Here is a 19719-nt window from a genome sequence, read left to right on the forward strand (position 1 = left end):
GAACAACTTGAAGGCTTTGTGGCATTTTTTTCAATGGTTTGGTTTTAGATAAAAGGATAAGATAAATTAACTAATCTCACCCTCTTCGTACAATAGTCACTGCAGTAGCATAAACATTGAGTTGGCATTTTCTGTGAGCTCCTTGCACACTTGTGCAGAGCAGTGTAAATATCATTGTGTTTGGTCCTCGGGCTTCTTATTCTAAAAATGTGGAACTAAAGGATTGTGTGGGCCAACTTGTAGTTGGACAGAAGTGTCAGCAATAAAGATTTAGTTCAGTACTGCTTGTGCTGATGTACATATGTCTTGCCATGAAGGGGCAAATTTTTTAATAATATTTAGGCACCTAATGACATGTTATGGGATAGTGGGGTTTTCAGCAGTATCTAGGTCCCTAACTTCCATTGATTTCAATGGGAGGTAGATGCTTAGACACTCCTGGAAACTCCCACTAGGCATCCTTTCTTTAGGTGCCTAAATACCTTTAACAATCTGTCCCATGAAACCAGCACCTCAGCGTTCTGTGTCTGCACTTTTTCTATGGTAAAAGGGTTGTTCCCTAACATTTCCTCATCCATCTACACACTGTTTTCAGCCTTGCCTAAAACCCATTCGGCAACAGAGTTACACACAGCAGTAGTTTAGTTTTCTCATTAAATTTATAGTGGAATCCTTATGTTGGCTGCCCAACAAGAAAGACTAGTTGTGACTTTCATAAACTCTTCTTTAGTAATCTGGCCAAGTGCTTGATAGTGGTGAACTCTACCAACTGCAATACATCTCAGTTAGCTTTTTCATGTGCCAGATGCAAAATATGTCCAGGAACCAATAAATCAGAGACAAGTTTTACAGTCTTGTTGATACATTGATGGCAAAAGAATGGAGGCAGACACTGCAAAGCTAAGTGTGTTTCAAGAAAGCCATGCTGGAATGATGTCTTATTCCCAGAATTTTTATTTGATCTCTTTCAGATAAACCTCTAGTTGTTCAGTTTATTGACTGGGTCCTGCGGGGAATATCCGAGGTGATGTTTGTCAACAACCCACTCAGTGGGCTGCTTATTCTAGCCAGACTGTTGATCCAGAATCCTTGGTGGACAATCACAGGCTGTTCAGGAACAGTTGTCTCAATGTTTACAGCACTTATTCTGAGCCAGGACAGGTAGGTTTGGCCTTTGCATTTGGAATTTTTAAATAAATTGGCAACTGAACTTTAAAATATTGTGCTACCCATTAGTGGTGTGTAAGGCCCATGTTTGAGCAGATCCGTTCTTTGGTGATGCTGAACAGTGAGTTCAAACTTTTGCTCGCATTACATAAACCACGGTTATTGCACTGAAAGGCCTATAATCTCTAATCCAGGAAAGGTACAGTCTAGTACACTAAAAGCACTATAAAACACCTCAGGTTCTAATCCTGGCTCTGTCACTGTCTTGCTATGTGGCAAGTCACTTACCCTTTGCATCTCCATTCCCTTGTCTGGTAAATGGAGATGATCACAAACATCATGATAGGGTTGTGAGGTTAAGTATATAAAAGCAGTTTGAGAGCTAGTGGATGGGCATGTTATTTGAGCTGTTATAAGTATTTTATCTTGGCGGTTGAGTGCTCCCCTCAGCTATAAGAAAAGGAGTACTTGTGGCACCTTAGAGACTAACAAATTTATTAGAGCATAAGCTTTCGTGAGCTACAGCTCACTTCATCGGATGCATTTGGTGGAAAAAACAGAGGAGAGATTTATATACACACACACAGAGAACATGAAACAATGGGTTTATCATACACACTGTAAGGAGAGTGATCACTTAAGATGAGCCATCACCAGCAGCAGGGGGGGGAAAGGAGGAAAACCTTTCATGGTGACAAGCAGGTAGGCTAATTCCAGCAGTTAACAAGAATATCAGAGGAACAGTGGGGGGTGGGGTGGGAGGGAGAAATACCATGGGGAAATAGTTTTACTTTGTGTAATGACTCATCCATTCCCAGTCTCTATTCAAGCCTAAGTTAATTGTATCCAGTTTGCAAATTAATTCCAATTCAGCAGTCTCTCGTTGGAGTCTGTTTTTGAAGCTTTTTTGTTGAAGTATAGCCACTCTTAGGTCTGTGATCGAGTGACCAGAGAGATTGAAGTGTTCTCCAACTGGTTTTTGAATGTTATAATTCTTGACGTCTGATTTGTGTCCATTCATTCTTTTACGTAGAGACTGTCCAGTTTGGCCAATGTACATGGCAGAGGGGCATTGCTGGCACATGATGGCATATATCACATTGGTAGATGCGCAGGTGAACGAGCCTCTGATAGTGTGGCTGATGTGATTAGGCCCTATGATGGTATCCCCTGAATAGATTGAGCACATCACAGTCTGTAATGTATTTATCCTCACAACACCTCCCTGAGGTAAGGCAGTGCCATTATGCTCATTTTTACAGAAAGGGAACTGAGGCACAGAGACATTAAGTGATTTGCCTGAGCTCACACAGAAAGTTTGGGGTAAAACGGGATAAAACTTGGGTCTCTCCAGTCTCAGGCCAGCATCTGAGCAACTGGACTAGCCTTCCTCTCCACAGATTTTGGTTGCAGTTGCATGAGGAAAGAATTGTGGCCCCAATATTCAGGTAAAATAGTCAATGAGGATCGTGACTGTTGTTTGGGGCCTCAAGTAGCAAAGAGGGGTAGCTTTCTGGTTATGTGCAATCTAGAACAGATTTCTTTTACGTTCAGATTTTCTGTTGCTATTACAATGCAGTGTCTGTAGGTTATTAGAAATGTGCTGAGTAACCCACGAACTTTCAGCTGCCCTCTAAACATGGGGTTTTAGCAACACCATTGCTATGGCACCAATTGTGCTAACCCCAGCTACTTACTTGTGTGAATGGTCACATTGTTCATCAGCTCAATATTGTCACTTTGCCAGATGTAGGACTTCTGGAAATTGCATTTCAGTGCAAGAAAGAGTGATTCACTGGGATGCGGCTCTAGTGTATACAGGGCCTTTAGGGCCAATCGCTTTCTAGTAACCAGGTCAAGTCAATTGTCTTTCTCCCACAGATCGGCCATAGCAGCAGGACTGTTTGGCTACAATGGGGTCCTGGTGGGACTGCTCATGGCTGTGTTCTCTGACAAAGAAGACTATTATTGGTGGCTTCTACTGCCAGTTGTTGTTACAACCATGGCTTGGTAAGTCACACTGGTTTATTTTCTGTAGACCAAGCTAAACATTTCTAGTTCTTCTTTTCCTATATGGCTCTCAATGAACACTTATTGACACTAACAGGAGTTTTGCAAACCCTTCAAGCTCTTAGTTTCAGATTCTTTCTGTTAAATCCCACCCTACAGTTTCAGTTCTGATATTCACCACTTTCTGTCCTAAACTGTGCCATTTTGCTGTGGGCTATTAAACAGCTTCTGCATTGCACCTCAGAGGCGGGTGCACTTTTTTGTTTGTTTGTTTTAGGAGTCATCCCTGTATGTGCATAGCTTGTGGTGAGCTTTGGCATCCTTTGCCCTGACATTTAAATGATGTTTAGTGAACCTATACAATTGATTATAGCAAATGGGCAAAATGCTTCCCCAACTTACAACCTGTGCAAATGCATGAGGTCAATGGATCAAATTCACTGCTGGTATAATCATGCCCACCAGTAAAACTATGCTCACTTGCATCACTAAATCTGACCCAGTGGATTTGCACATGACTGAATTTGATCCTGCCTTTCTTAGGTCTTTAACTAATACTCTACAAAATTAACCCATGTAAGTACACTTGATTCCAAACAATGTATTCTTTAAAATTAAATTTAGCTTTTAAGTGTTGCTTTTAATAATGTTACAGAATCAATTTTAATATAAATGTTTTAATCAAAATTAATTCAAGATTTGCATTTTTAATGGTTTGTCTTAGAATCATAGAATCATAGAATCATAGAATATCAGGGTTGGAAGGGACCCCAGAAGGTCATCTAGTCCAACCCCCTGCTCAAAGCAGGACCAAGTCCCAGTTAAATCATCCTAGCCAGGGCTTTGTCAAGCCTGACCTTAAAAACCTCCAAGGAAGGAGATTCTACCACCTCCCTAGGCAACGCATTCCAGTGTTTCACCACCCTCTTAGTGAAAAAGTTTTTCCTAATATCCAATCTAAACCTCCCCCATTGCAACTTGAGACCATTACTCCTAGTTCTGTCATCTGCTACCATTGAGAACAGTCTAGAGCCATCCTCTTTGAAACCCCCTTTCAGGTAGTTGAAAGCAGCTATCAAATCCCCCCTCATTCTTCTCTTCTGCAGACTAAACAATCCCAGCTCCCTCAGCCTCTCCTCGTAAGTCATGTGCTCTAGACCCCTAATCATTTTTGTTGCCCTTCGCTGTACTCTTTCCAATTTATCCACATCCTTCTTGTAGTGTGGGGCCCAAAACTGGACACAGTACTCCAGATGAGGCCTCACCAGTGTCGAATAGAGGGGAACGATCACGTCCCTCGATCTGCTCGCTATGCCCCTACTTATACATCCCAAAATGCCATTGGCCTTCTTGGCAACAAGGGCACACTGCTGACTCATATCCAGCTTCTCGTCAACTGTCACCCCTAGGTCCTTTTCCGCAGAACTGCTGCCGAGCCATTCGGTCCCTAGTCTGTAGCGGTGCATTGGATTCTTCCATCCTAAGTGCAGGACCCTGCACTTATCCTTATTGAACCTCATTAGATTTCTTTTGGCCCAATCTTCCAATTTGTCTAGGTCCTTCTGTATCCTATCCCTCCCCTCCAGCGTATCTACCACTCCTCCCAGTTTAGTATCATCCGCAAATTTGCTGAGAGTGCAATCCACACCATCCTCCAGATCATTTATGAAGATATTGAACAAAACGGGCCCCAGGACCGACCCCTGGGGCACTCCACTTGACACCGGCTGCCAACTAGACATGGAGCCATTGATCACTACCCGTTGAGCCCGACAATCTAGCCAGCTTTCTACCCACCTTATAGTGCATTCATCCAGCCCATACTTCCTTAACTTGCTGACAAGAATGCTGTGGGAGACCGTGTCAAAAGCTTTGCTAAAGTCAAGAAACAATACATCCGCTGCTTTCCCTTCATCCACAGAACCAGTAATCTCATCATAAAAGGCGATTAGATTAGTCAGGCATGACCTTCCCTTGGTGAATCCATGCTGACTGTTCCTGATCACTTTCCTCTCCTCTAAGTGCTTCAGGATTGATTCTTTGAGGACCTGCTCCATGATTTTTCCAGGGACTGAGGTGAGGCTGACCGGCCTGTAGTTCCCAGGATCCTCCTTCTTCCCTTTTTTAAAGATGGGCACTACATTAGCCTTTTTCCAGTCATCCGGGACTTCCCCCGTTCGCCACGAGTTTTCAAAGATAATGGCCAAGGGCTCTGCAATCACAGCCGCCAATTCCCTCAGCACTCTCGGATGCAATTCGTCCGGCCCCATGGACTTGTGCACGTCCAGCTTTTCTAAATAGTCCCTAACCACCTCTATCTCTACAGAGGGCTGGCCATCTCTTCCCCATTTTGTGATGCCCAGCACAGCAGTCTGGGAGCTGACCTTGTTAGTGAAAACAGAGGCAAAAAAAGCATTGAGTACATTAGCTTTTTCCACATCCTCTGTCACTAGCTTGCCTCCCTCATTCAGTAAGGGGCCCACACTTTCCTTGGCTTTCTTCTTGTTGCCAACATACCTGAAGAAACCCTTCTTGTTACTCTTGACATCTCTTGCTAGCTGCAGCTCCAGGTGCGATTTGGCCCTCCTGATATCTTTCCTACATGCCCGAGCAATATTTTTATACTCTTCCCTGGTCATATGTCCAACCTTCCACTTCTTGTAAGCTTCTTTTTTATGTTTAAGATCCGCTAAGATTTCACCATTAAGCCAAGCTGGTCGCCTGCCATATTTACTATTCTTTCGACTCATCGGGATGGTTTGTCCCTGTAACCTCAACAGGGATTCTTTGAAATACAGCCAGCTCTCCTGGACTCCCTTCCCTTTCATGTTAGTCCCCCAGGGGATCCTGGCCATCTGTTCCCTGAGGGAGTCAAAGTCTGCTTTCCTGAAGTCCAGGGTCCGTATCCTGCTGCTTACCTTTCTTCCCTGCGTCAGGATCCTGAACTCAACCAACTCATGGTCACTGCCTCCCAGATTCCCATCCACTTTTGCTTCCCCCACTAATTCTACCCGGTTTGTGAGCAGCAGGTCAAGAAAAGCGCTCCCCCTAGTTGGCTCCCCTAGCACTTGCACCAGGAAATTGTCCCCTACGCTTTCCAAAAACTTCCTGGATTGTCTATGCACCGCTGTATTGCTCTCCCAGCAGATATCAGGAAAATTAAAGTCACCCATGAGAATCAGGGCATGCGATCTAGTAGCTTCTGTGAGTTGCCGGAAGAAAGCCTCATCCACCTCATCCCCCTGGTCCGGTGGTCTATAGCAGACTCCCACCATGACATCACTCTTGTTGCACACACTTCTAAACTTAATCCAGAGACACTCAGGTTTTTCCACAGTTTCGTACCGGAGCTCTGAGCAGTCATACTGCTCCCTTACATATAGTGCTACTCCCCCACCTTTTCTGCCCTGCCTGTCCTTCCTGAACAGTTTATAACCATCCATGACTGTACTCCAGTCATGTGAGTTATCCCACCAAGTCTCTGTTATTCCAATCACGTCATAATTCCTTGACATCACCAGGACCTCCAGTTCTCCCTGCTTGTTTCCAAGGCTTTGTGCATTTGTATATAAGCACTTGAGATAACCTGTTGATCGCCCCTCATTCCCAGTATGAGGCAGGAGCCCTCCCCTCACAGACCTTCCTGCCTGTGCTTCCTCCCGGTATCCCGCTTTCCCACTTACCTCAGGGCTTTGGTCTCCTTCCCCCGGTGAACCTAGTTTAAAGCCCTCCTCACTAGGTTAGCCAGCCTGCTGGCAAAGATGTTCTTCCCTCTCTTCGTAAGATGGAGCCCGTCTCTGCCCAGCACTCCTCCTTCATGGAACACCATCCCATGGTCAAAGAATCCAAAGCCTTCTCTCCGACACCACCTGCGTAGCCATTCGTTGACCTCCACGATTCGACGGTCCCTACCCAGGCCTTTTCCTTCCACGGGGAGGATGGACGAGAACACCACTTGCGCCTCCAACTCCTTTATCCTTCTTCCCAGAGCCACGTAGTCCGCAGTGATCCGCTCAAGGTCATTCTTGGCAGTATCATTGGTGCCCACGTGGAGAAGCAGGAAGGGGTAGCGATCCGAGGGCTTGATGAGTCTCGGCAGTCTCTCCGTCACATCACGAATCTTAGCCCCTGGCAAGCAGCAGACTTCTCGGTTTTCCCGGTCAGGGCGGCAGATAGATGACTCAGTCCCCCGGAGGAGAGAGTCCCCGACCACCACCACCCGCCTTCTCCTCTTGGGAGTGGTGGTCGTGGAACCCCCAACCTCAGGACATCGCATCTCATGCCTCCCAACCAGCGGAGTCTCCTTCTGCTTTCTCCCCCCAGACATATCATCTGGTCCACTCTCCGCATTGGTACCTGTGGAGAGAACATGAAAGCGGTTAGTTACCTGTGTCTGTGTTACTGGAACCCGGACATTCCGCTTACCTCTTCTGGAGGTCACATGTTGCCAAGCTTCTTCACTGGCCTCTTGGCTCCTCTGTGCAACCTGCTCTATATCTTTAGAGCTTTGTGCCCCTAGAAGGCTATCCTGAGTTTGGTCCAGAAAATCCTCAGTCTCTCGTATACAACGCAGGGTCGTTAACTGTTGCTCCAGACCTTCAATCTTTTCTTCCAATATGGAGACCAGCTTGCACTTTGTACAGACAAAGTCGCTTCTGTCCTGTGGAAGAAAGACAAACATGGCACATCCAGTGCAGGTCACAGCAGCTGAACCCCCCCCCTTCCATATCACCTACCTACTATGAGCTTCCTCAGAGACGTTGGCAAGATGTAAGCCTCACTGGGCTCACTCCAGGCGAACTCCCAGGCAAACTCCTGCTGTGAGCTGCTCTGCTGTCCCCGCTGCTCAGCTGGTTCGCGAGGCTCTGGCTATTTTTAAACAGCCAGGCTTCCCTGACGCAAACACACAGACACCCTAATGCCCGCCCCCTGCAGGCTAGCAGCCAATCAGACACTCACTCAGGCTCTCTCCCTGCCCTCCCAGCAAACACACGCTCGGATACTTCCTCAGCAAGCAAACACACACACTCGGATACTTACCAGTCCCAGGCAAACTCCTGCTGTGAGCTGCTCTGCTGTCCCCGCTGCTCCGCTGGTTCGCTGCCGCTGTCTTAATAAGACATAAATCTGTGTTGCCTTGTGCTCATCTTACAATGCAGGATTATTCCATATTTTATTTCTATAGACTTCATAAATGAAGGTCTCATTGTACCAATCTCTTGAAACCCAGAACATTTTGCAGAATGTTGTAGCGTTTCCTAAATGCGGCCACCATGGCTGCATGCGGCCACCAGGGGATTTTCTTGTGGTCACACTGCCTCCTGGGCAGTGATTGTGGGGGAGGGTACAAAGCAGCACCCCTCCCCTGGGCCACCAGGAAGAGTTGGACCCTGCCCCCCTCTGGAGCCACAAACACTGGAGGAGCAGACAACCAGACTGAGTTCCCCACCTTCCTGCGGATGGTGGGACTCAGGCTTCGAGCTTCAGCCCTGGGGTGGTGGTCAGAAGTCTCTAGCTGCGCGGCGCTGGGCTCTGGCCACGGGCTGAGCAGCGGTGGGCTCCATTCCCCAGTCTCAGGGCTCCATCCCTGGGCTCACCACCCCAGTTATTGCCCCTGGCATCCACTGCCTCCCCTGGGCTTACCACTCCCTTAATCACCCCTGCTGCCTTCCTACCCACCTCCCCATCCAAGGGTTAAGAGCAGGACGAGGCAGGGCAGGGGTAGGGGTTTGGGGGAAGTAGGCAGATGGGGGGAGGGGTCTCGGGCTCAGCGGGGGCTGAGCACGCCCTGAGGAAGCTGGCGCCTGTGTCACTGGAGTTGTTTACTCTTTCAGCGACCCACCTTAATCTTCCCCCACCGTGTTTAGTTTCTGGAGGAGCCGTGGTAACTTTCCCCCCCGCCTCCCAGACCCACACACTGGAACAGAAGCCATTCATAAATAGAAAAGGAGTACCCGTGGCACCTTAGAGACTAACAAATTTATTAGAGCATAAGCTTTCGTGAGCTACAGCTCACTTCATCGGATGCATCCGATGAAGTGAGCTGTAGCTCACGAAAGCTTATGCTCTAATAAATTTGTTAGTCTCTAAGGTGCCACGGGTACTCCTTTTCTTTTTGCGAATACAGACTAACGCGGCTGCTACTCTGAAACCATTCATAAATGTAATACAAAGGTCCCCAAAGCTACTGGGTTGCTATATCTGCCACAGAGCTATTTGAAAGATTTTAAAATTTGACATTTCAGCGACATTTTTGTCAAAACTTTGAAGTTCAGTTTACAAAAGAGCAACGTGTTCTGTGAAAACGCTATCCTACTTTTCAATCTGTTATAGAGCTATGGAGAAACATTAGAAATGTGGCATTTTAACAAAAAAAATGGCGGTGACGGGGGATTCACAAAAGTGCTGACCTCTTTTTCTACTCGTTCTCGCAAAGGAGTCTTCTGCACATTGCTCTGATAACTGAAATCCTTTTAAGAGAAATGGCTTGATCTGAGATTAAATAAGGATTATAACACAGTGCATTTTTTCCTGTTGATCGTAGCCACAAAAGGGGACAAAGGATATTGCATTAGAAATGCCAAATGTTTTTGGTTAAAATCAGCACCAACTGAAAATCCCTCTAACACCCAAACTCACCTGTTAACTCTTTTTTAAAATACGGGCTACGTTGAGCTCTCTGCTAACTTCAGTGGATTTTCACAGGTGTAACTGAGAGCAGAAGTTGACTGTGCTCAGTCCTCAACTGGTATAAATTGGCATAGCTCTGAAGCCAATAGAGAGACACTAATTTTCATCAGTGGGGGATCTGACTGGCTGAGACTTTCCACATGCTTTTAGATTTATTGATTCCAGTCAGGTCTGGGAGATGAATTATCAATATGCCACCAGAAAGACTGTTTGTATGATATATTTATCTAGAATGGAAACCAGGAGTTCTGGAAATCTCCCAAGAAATCCTGTTCTTGTGAGATCTGAGCCAAGAGGTTTGGACAAGGTTATATTAAGCATCCAGACTTTTGGATGCTTCTTAGTGTTAGCTCTCCTAATATTTTGTGGCTCATTCACCACTGCTTTACATGCCAGGAATAAACCTAATTTATTTATCTTTTTTATAAAAAGGAAACTTGGACTTCAAATAATACTTTAAAAATTAATGCAGCCTGATTGAAGTGGTGCTGAGCAACATCAATTCTCATTGGTTACAGGTGCTCATCTGGGGCTCATGCCTTAAGATGGTGCTAGGTAGCATTTTGTGAGTGCTTATCTCATGTAGGTTAAAGTGATGTGAGAGATTCACTGATTGGAGTCGCCTAAGGAGATTAGAGTTTTCCGAGTTTCACTGGGAATTCGGACTGAAATGGTGGGGATATTTTTCACCATTCCAGCTGAGATGAACAAGCTGTAACTGTTTCTTTTTATTCTTCTCTTTTCAGCCCCGTTCTTTCCAGTGCTTTAGGTTCAGTCTTCAGGAAATGGGACCTTCCTGTTCTCACCCTGCCTTTCAATATTGCTGTGTCTCTTTACTTGGCCGCCACTGGGCGCTACAACCTCTTCTTCCCTACAACGCTCATTCAGCCTGTAACATCAGTGCCCAATATCAACTGGTCTGAAATCAAAGCGCCACTGGTAAGGTCCATTAAAGAAAGGAGAAATATTCCACACCCTTGCAAAAGATAAACAGGAAGGCTCTTGCCTCTAGGTAACAGGCTCAAATACAGCCGAGGTTAACAACATCTGAACCTCCTGAGCATCCAACAACTCATATGAAATGAATTGGTCATCTCTGCCCACTTCTTAAAAGAGGAGTAGCCACTTCACAAAAAACTCCACCAAAATGGCATGATGCCCAATTTTGGTGGTTTCCGGGGAAAGACTGGGGATTCAAACTGACCACGGACTTTGAATTACTCCCTCTACTTAGAGGTGGGCCTCACATGACCAGACCTAAGGCAAGTTGCGGGGACAGCTTGGGGAAAACTTGCACTTCAACTGTGCTTATCCTGTGGTTGAATAGAACTGTCAGTCAGACAGAAACTGACCAGAAACTGACCCCTATATTTGGGGTCGGGAAGGAATTTTTCCCTGAGTCAGTTTGGCAGAGACTCTGGCAGGTTTTTTCCCTTCCTCTGCAGTCTGAGGCATGGGTCACTTGCAGGTTTAAACTAGAGCAAATGATGGATTCTTTGTAACTTGAAGTCTTTAAACAATGTTTTGAGGACTTCAGTAACTCAGCCAGAGGTTAGGGGCCTGTTACAGGAGTGGGTGGGTGAGGTTATGTGGCCTGCGTTGTGCAGGAGGTCAGACTAGATGCTCATGATTTTCCCTTCTGAACTAAAAGTCTATGAGTCTATGAGCACTCAAGTCATTGAACAACCAAAGAAAAGAAAGAAAAAACATGATCACAAACAAAGAACCTGAAACGCATTAATACTCAGGCACCTTTATACCACTCTGGCCGTGTAAAGGGATGGAAAAGTTGGGAGTAAACTAAATTTCCACTGTGAAAGTGGCATAAAGGGGCCTTAGTGTAAATGCCATAATGTTCTAGGCAGGAATTTTAGGGGGTTACAAACTCAAATTGAAGGGGAGTAAACCAGATTGAATTTTGAGTTGATTTATATTAAGGTGAATCAACACTCTCATTATTTGCCATTCTTCATGGTTTAGATTCAGAAGTTCATGGGCCTTCTGCTTATTAAATGAAAAGGATTTTACATCTATCCTTCCAGGCCCACAAACAGCAATTCCAGGCCCCAGGGCCATCCCTAGGGGGGGTACAGGGCCTGGGGCGGAAATGACAAATCCGTCACTTCCGGGACCGACCTGTCACTTCTGGGACCAACCGCGTTGGCCAATCGCGCCGGCCTGCAGGACACCCCAAAGCACGGAGCATAGAGCAGTCACCACCACACGAGCGCCTAGGAGCCCTGTGGCCCGCCCAGGTGATTTTAAAGGGTATGAGGACACCCAGCTGCCCCCGCTGCCATGATAGCAGTGGCCGGGGCTCCTTGAGCCCTTTTAAATCGCCCAGGCCCCTTGGCAATAGCTGCCCTTTGCCCTCCCCTCCTGTCAGCAGGCATGGATCCTTCATTTCTTGCATGTGTCTGCTTTAGTGTTCGGAGTCACGGGTAAGAATGCTCCCTGGCTTTCTCTGTGCAGGGTGTATTTGTGATCCAGGATTCCAGAAGATATTAGGGGGAGTTAGTAAAGCTATGCTGGCTCAGTAGATGCATGATGAAACTCTGGGTATTTTTTCCATTTTTTTTTCAAATTTGCAGGTTTTATTTAATTAAAAGTCTGAGGAATTATTACAGTATCTAGCACCATGCTCCAGATCTAGAAGGATACCGAACATACATGCCTGGGAGGAAACCCACATTCTGTAGAAGGAGCTATGATATTCTGTGGTGCAATCCAGACCAGTGAGAGGCTGTGTCACCCCTGCCCTGCAAACTCAGGTGCCTCACAATGCTTTGCTGCTCTAGCTCCCAGCTGAGCCCCTCCCAAACAGCCTGCCAGCATTCAGGTTACACCCTGCGTGTCTGTGTATTGCGGCAGCCTGCCAGCCACACATCAGTCACACACTGGCTTTCATCATCCTTGGTTACCACTTGAAGGATGACCACCAGCACACTCACAGTCCTGGATTTTCCCCCAAAACACGTGTTCTATACTGTCTAGTTATCTCCTGGACAGTCCAGACATATTACCTCTGTAGCTCCCTCTAAGGGGATCAATATACAACAGTCCGCTACCATAAATGAAGTTACCCAAACAATTCACAACACTGGACTGGTTTTAATTGAAGAATAATTTATTTAAACTACAAGGAGATAGGTTTTACATAAGGACAAGTATAAGGCACTAAAGTCAGAAATGGTGATGAGAAATAAAGATAAAACACTTCCTAGCACTAAACTTAACAAACAAGACTTGGTTCAAGGTGAGATCTCATACCATGTTTCCAGTAATATTGGCCAGCATCTGCTCCCAAAGTCCAGCATCGGTGTCTTTTCTCTTCTTAGGTCAAAAGGAGAGAGATGTATAAGGAGAAATCACTGGAGATGGTTTTTCCCGTCACTTTTATTGGTCAGTCACCCTTTGACATGCATTTTCCTGGGGGTTCCCCCTAGGTACAGTTCATTCCCACTCTGAGGTTGGAGTCAAAGAGTATGGAGGTGAAAGGGGTTCCATGCTGTTATTTGCTAAGATGCAAATCTCTGTTCTTGCCCCCCTTTCCGCCACTTGACATGGGATTGCCTGTCAACTTTGATGACACCTGACTAGCTGCATCAGCTTGTTCTTTGTCTTTGAGAAACAAGTTTATTCACTCCCCAGCTTGTCTGGTAAACCCATTTCAGTCATGAGTTCAGCTAATGTTAATAACTTTACATATAATGTGGCTACACACCATGATATTATTGACCAGCAAGTTATTCGTTTTCAAATGATACCTCACAAGGAAATTTTTTGTACAGATATTATTACAAAGCTGTGTAGGATGTGAATACAGGAGTGCATTCCATCAAAGGAGCATGCACTCAAAATTATCTGTGTCAATTCTGGTTGTTCCTTAAAATGAAAGAGATTCCAGGCTGTAGGCTATCCATGGCTATGAGCTATAGGGAGGCATTCTGAGGAAGGATGACTGGTCAGTTGGTGTGGCCTGCATGTTTATAGGGATACTCCTCAAGAACTGGTCTTTTTCCATGCACAAGGAGTGGGACTAGCTTGCAGAAAGAATTGTCCCAGGGAACTGTGTCACAGTTGCTGATGACTAGACCATGGGGTACGTTATCACTGGTTTTGCAGAATATGTCCACTACAGCTGGTTGGAAAATGTTTGTCAGCATATCTTTTCAACAAAAACTGGCATTTTCAACTACATAAAAACACTTAGAAAAATATTTTTGATTTTTGATGAACATTCCCAGAGGGAAAAAAACTATTTAAAAATGAAGAAATTCATTTCTGAACATTCTTGTTTGGAGGATTGTTCCAAAATTTCATTTCAAATTTTATTTATTTTTTGTATTTTTATATTATTTGTACATTACTTCACAACATGTGAATAGTAGTAGTGCATAGCATGCACTACTACTAATGAAATGTCATAATAGGATATCATATAATAGTTGAAAAAGTCTATTTTCATTTTATTTTATTTTTAAAATTACTAAGGGCAGCTGCTACTTAGTACTGCCTGAAACACCTTATCCTCTTTTCTAGGGTGAAGTGTCTCCTGTTTGTGTTGTAATTCCACAGTTTGACACTTTGACCCCTTGCTTTCTAACAAACGGACACTGAAATAATTGCCATTTTGCCTTGATTATAATAATGTGTCCTTTTCAAACCAATGCCGCAGCTGCTACAATCCGTTCCAGTCGGCATTGGTCAGGTGTACAGCTGTGATAATCCCTGGACTGGTGGCATCTTCCTGGTTGCTTTACTCATCTCCTCTCCACTCATTTGCTTGCATGCTGCAATCGGATCAGCAGTGGGGATGCTGGCAGGTACTAACCAATGACCATGACTTACCAAGGTTATTTTTGTAATTTCTAACATTTACCAGTACCTTGACTCCAGTTATTACATAGTTCTGTCCAACACTTTGTGGCTTCTGCTTGCATGGGTCTGGACATGGTTTTGATTTGCAGTCTAATCCTTGAGCTTGGATCTGAATTTTAGGTTTTATTCAAACCCAATATGGCGAAGGCAAAACTCGGAACAAAAGAGTAGAGTTCCACAAAGCTCTGTTCATTGCAAGATTTTGTGTTCTACCAAGGAGACCTGCTGTAGCTCTATGACTAGTTGTCACGAGTTATGTTATGAAACCAAGACTAATTCACGATGCCCATCTTCGAAAATTTGTACCCATCCAGAGATGGCAGTAAGTTTTGTGTTGTGCTTTGGACCCATAAGTGTTTTGCAGAAGACTCAGGCCATTTTCTTTCCATATTTCATCTGGTATGGGATGGATGCTACGTTTTGCACAGGTCTAGTATTTAATCCAAATGATTCAGCAGGTTTTCCTACAGGGGAAGGTGAGGAGAGGAAGGGGTGGGAGAAGGGAAATCATAAACAAGAAAGCGAATGGAGGAGTCACAGTGGGAAATAGATTAGTCCAAACAAGTGGTGATATGAGCATCCAAATTCAAGTTATCAGAGCTGGTAATGTCTCAGGGTGGCCTGGTCACCGGAGGTTATGCTTCCCTGTTTGCTAGTGATGCTGAGGCCAGTGAGAAATCTCCAAGGAGCTTTTGTAAGGCCAGCCCAGGAAAAGACCCTGAGTTGCTGTCCTGCTGGTGAAAGCCCACATAGGTGGAGACTGACTGGGTCCCAGCATCGCTGGCAGCTTGGGACATGGGAGATCAGTTAGGAGGTCCTGCTTACTTCCCTGCTGCTGTCTTGGCTACTATTGTGCCAGGACTGGTTAATTTTCTTGAGCCAGAACACCCATTGAGCTTAGAAAGAGTTTTGCCTGAGTGAGAACTTTAGGACTGGTCCAAATTCTGGGGTTTATTACATCATCATAAATATGGAATAAGTATAGCCATTGACTTCAGCCTATTTCCTCCATATTGGCAATGGTGTGACTGAGAACACAGTTATCTTTTAGTGCAGATGTAATGGGAAAATAATTCTGTGTTGATGCCAAGGAATTTGTGAAGAATGATATCTGATATCTAAAACTTGGCTATAGCTAGATATCATAAACCGTGTCTTTTGTCTTACAGCGCTGACCATTGCAACACCATTTGACAGGGTCTACTTTGGCTTGGAGAGTTACAACTGTGTGCTTGCTTGCATTGCAATCGGAGGCATGTTCTATGCTGTTTCCTGGCAGACACACTTCCTGGCACTTGCCTGTGGTATGTATCCTACAGGATGTAGAAAGCAGAAATCCAAAGCATGCAAAATAGCGGTGGGAATTCTGCAGATTTAGTGTCAGTTGTGGCCGTGCTGGCAAAAGCCTGCACATCCATTGCTCTTGTATAGTCTTCATAGTGCCTTTGTTCTTTTCACAGCATTATTTTGTGCCTATGCTGGAGCAGCTCTTGCTAATATCTTGTCTGTGGTAAGTTTATATGTATTTTGGCTTTGTCATAATATCAGAACACAGAAAATTTTGTATTACAACAATGACAGTTTTGACAGCAATGGAGTAAGAATTCTGCATTCCAGTGGGGTTTATTGTATAGATTCTGTCTGGTATATTGTGAGATTATAGACGCTACTGCTGACAGTAAGAGTTCAGAGGACTTCAAACCATACTATCCTCTCTGTGCACTGTAGTTGAATTCCAACAACCATTTCTGGAATGAGATACAACTTTTTTCTACCCTTCCCTTTTCAGTTGCCCATAACTTTCCCAGACATACTCCTTTAGGCTGGTATTTTCTTTATTTGTTCCCCATTTTTCCTTGCTTTGTCTCAATCCAATCATTTTTTTTAAAGTTTGTTGCAGCCATTTTTGGGGATTGTTAATGTGGAGAAAGAATATCTTTTCTCAGATGGTAAAAATATAAAATGTATGCCCATATAACTCAAAAATAGTTGAAACTAGAACCATCAAACTGTGCTTGTTTTTTAGATCTCACTTAGGGGATTAAAACTAAAGCCAAGTTAGAAGACAATAGGTTTGGTAGCTTTAAATATATGAATGTTTAAAGACAGCAATTTCATATATACATATTAAAATGTACCCGATTTCTTTGTTAACGCATTGTATCTAGAGTGGTTTAAAGCAGAAAGCCTGTATAAATAGGATGCCTCTGTTACATACACCTGAATTAAGGATGCATCAGGAAAAGGATGGTTGGATCTGGTGTCCTCATTTTTAGAAGAATGCAGTTGGAGAGTCACAAGAACCCAAGAGTAATCTTGATCAGATACATTTTTGCACCAATTTAATTTTAGACTTTTAGGGTCTCACTGGAACTTGCTCCCTTTTTTTCCTTGTAACCTTGCCAGCTTTGCATTGCTATCTGTCTTGCCAGCAAAGTGTAGGGATATAAGTGTGTTTGGGGGGAATACCTGGGAGGAGAGCTGAGGAATCCCAAAGTGCATCATAATCATCAAAACTGTTCTTTGAGGAAGTACATTCTTCTCAGGCTTCTGACTTAAAGCTGGAGAGTAAAGCAAAGGGAATAATAAAAATGTGATATAAAATTCTGTCAACACATTCTTTTTCCCCCACCCAGATTGGATTACCAGCCTGCACCTGGCCTTTCTGCCTCTCAGCACTTCTCTTTTTGCTACTAACTACAAATAACTCTGCAATCTACAAGCTGCCACTCCGCAAAGTCACTTATCCAGAAACCAACCGAGTCTACTACCTGAGAATGAAAAGAAGAGAGCAGAAACCCACCGGTGATTAACCAATACAAATGGGAGACAATTTGTGATCCTCAATGTAGCTGCACATATTGATCTCAAAAGCACATGAATTAGAAGTTTCAGTACTATCTGTCAAACACACACACACACATGTCAGCAATTCATGTCTTCAACAACTGTGTGTTGTTCTCTGAGGGCTGAGGTTATATATATCATATTTTGGAGGAAATGTTTGTTCATGATCTAAGCTTCATAAAATGCATTCACATAACATAATGGGTGTCTTACAGATGTATATGATACTAATTTGAAACAAATTATTATTATTCATAATAATAATATTGTAGGAGTTGACTTTTATTTTACATTTGCATGGTAGCACAATAAGGTCCCAAACCTGACAAGGATTTTTGGATGCTGCCATAATATAATAATAATACTGTGAGAAGAACCTTTTAATGATCAGTGGTTAAAATCAAGAAGTAATATGTTAGTAATGCAACAGAAAGACTGACTGATTTACTCTTTTGGCATCACATAAATCTTGTCTAAGCCCCCAAATCTCATCATTAAATCCATAATATAAATTGTTAAAATTCTTATTGAATTCATCATCTTTCTCTGTAGTCTGTTGTCTTTTCCTTATTTTACATTGCAGTTAAGATATTCGTATTTTCCCTCTATCATCAGACTAGGGAAGTGACTTACTTATAATTGTGTTGGCCATTAACACCATCTTCTCCATCATACAAACAGAAAAATAACAATCCCCAACGAAAAACACAAAAGTATGTGTCCATCTTACCTATGTTATACCACACATCCAGCAGGGAGCAGCAAAAGGAAGAATGGAGGAAGACTGTGACAAATGCAGTTACTGTTATATCTTTTCTCTCTATTGTCCTATCAGGACAACCCCTCTAAAGCAGAGGTAATGAACAAATAGCCAAGTCAAAGATTCCCATTGGATTGGTCTCCACCCTATTTATCCAACTGGACTTAGTGCCAGTTGTGGGACATTCTCTGGGCCTGGCTCTCTGTTGCACTGCCCCTTAGGGTCGTTATTTATGTGAGTGCAAAATGAGTGGAGAAGAGAACTGGTCGGGAATTTTTCAACACATTTTGTTGGAAAAAGCCAATTCATCAGAACCAAAACTTGTTGCAGAAAAGGGGTCTGTTTCGATACATTTTTCAACTCAAAAATTTTGAGAAGTAAAGTTCTGAAACTCAGAATGTTTTGTTTCAACATTGTAAAGAATTCCAGTGTTCTGGTTCAAAGTGAATCTTTATTTCAAAATGCACACTGAGTGTAGTAAAAAAAAATTCATGAAGGAATGTTTTTCATTATCTTGAAAATGTTCACAGGATAGGAAAACCATTCCCCTACCAGGTCTTGTCAAGACCTCTAGCAAAACAGAACGGCAGCATTTTGCACCTGCTTTGCCCTCTCTTCGCTAAAAAAGGCTTTGTGCCATGCATAAACATAGACCCAAGCGGGCTTAAGTACTAAAATCAGATCCTACAAGATAAAGCTTCACCTAAAAACTGAAGGAACATAAGGCTTAAGTGAAATGAAGAAGCAGAGAATGAGCTGATCTCCAAACATCCTTGAAGACAAGGCAAAAGAAGAAAAATCCCAGAAGGGTTCTGACAGTGTTAATCAAAACTCTTCTGTCATACTTGGCCAAAGAAAAACTAAGATATAAAGGAGCAGACACAACCTGACATACCTCCCACTGACATTACGTTCCCACAAGCTGATATCCCCTCGTAATTACCCAGACTGAAAACTTAGCCAGCACACAAGGGTTCATGTGGCAATAATTGCATGGGCTCTTTAATGTTTGTAAAAGGTCCAGACTTCTCGTTTATGTCTCGCCTGCAAGGCAAAACCTCTAGCAGCACAGGACTAATACTGAGCTGGTTCTGTACCAACTCAGCTGGCAGAGTGCCACTGTGGCGCTGGCAGACCTGGTGCCTGCTCTTGCCATGGCTGTAGGCCTCAGCCGAGCACTGACTAAATCATAGCAGGAAACCAGTCTGTTTCACCTGTGTGTTAGTATGGTTCAGAGGGGTATTGGACTGGTAACAATGTGTTTAGTGTTTAGACTTTTTGAAATGCTTGTAAGTTGCTGCAGGCATTAATCTCCCTTATAATATCTTTATCATGAGCTATAAGGTAATATTTAAGTTTGGCTT

The 19719-nt window shown here is 43.9% G+C and overlaps 1 protein-coding gene across 1 annotated transcript in view; it reads left to right on the forward strand.

Annotated features, from left to right (window-relative positions):
• Positions 1–18833, forward strand: part of SLC14A1 (solute carrier family 14 member 1 (Kidd blood group)) — a 29572-nt gene extending 10739 nt beyond the window's left edge. Inside the window, exons 4-10 of the mRNA XM_038403348.2 lie at positions 972–1161; positions 3049–3177; positions 10614–10806; positions 14546–14693; positions 15918–16052; positions 16209–16258; positions 17385–18833. Of these exons, the coding sequence (XP_038259276.1) occupies positions 972–1161; positions 3049–3177; positions 10614–10806; positions 14546–14693; positions 15918–16052; positions 16209–16258; positions 17385–17561 (1022 nt within the window). The 3' untranslated portion in view covers positions 17562–18833. The remainder of the gene's footprint in view (positions 1–971; positions 1162–3048; positions 3178–10613; positions 10807–14545; positions 14694–15917; positions 16053–16208; positions 16259–17384) is intronic.
• Positions 18834–19719: the final 886 nt, after the last annotated feature.

The sequence above is a fragment of the Dermochelys coriacea genome, chromosome 5 (genome assembly GCF_009764565.3).
Source record: "Dermochelys coriacea isolate rDerCor1 chromosome 5, rDerCor1.pri.v4, whole genome shotgun sequence".
In the NCBI taxonomy this organism is placed as follows: Eukaryota; Metazoa; Chordata; order Testudines; family Dermochelyidae; genus Dermochelys; species Dermochelys coriacea.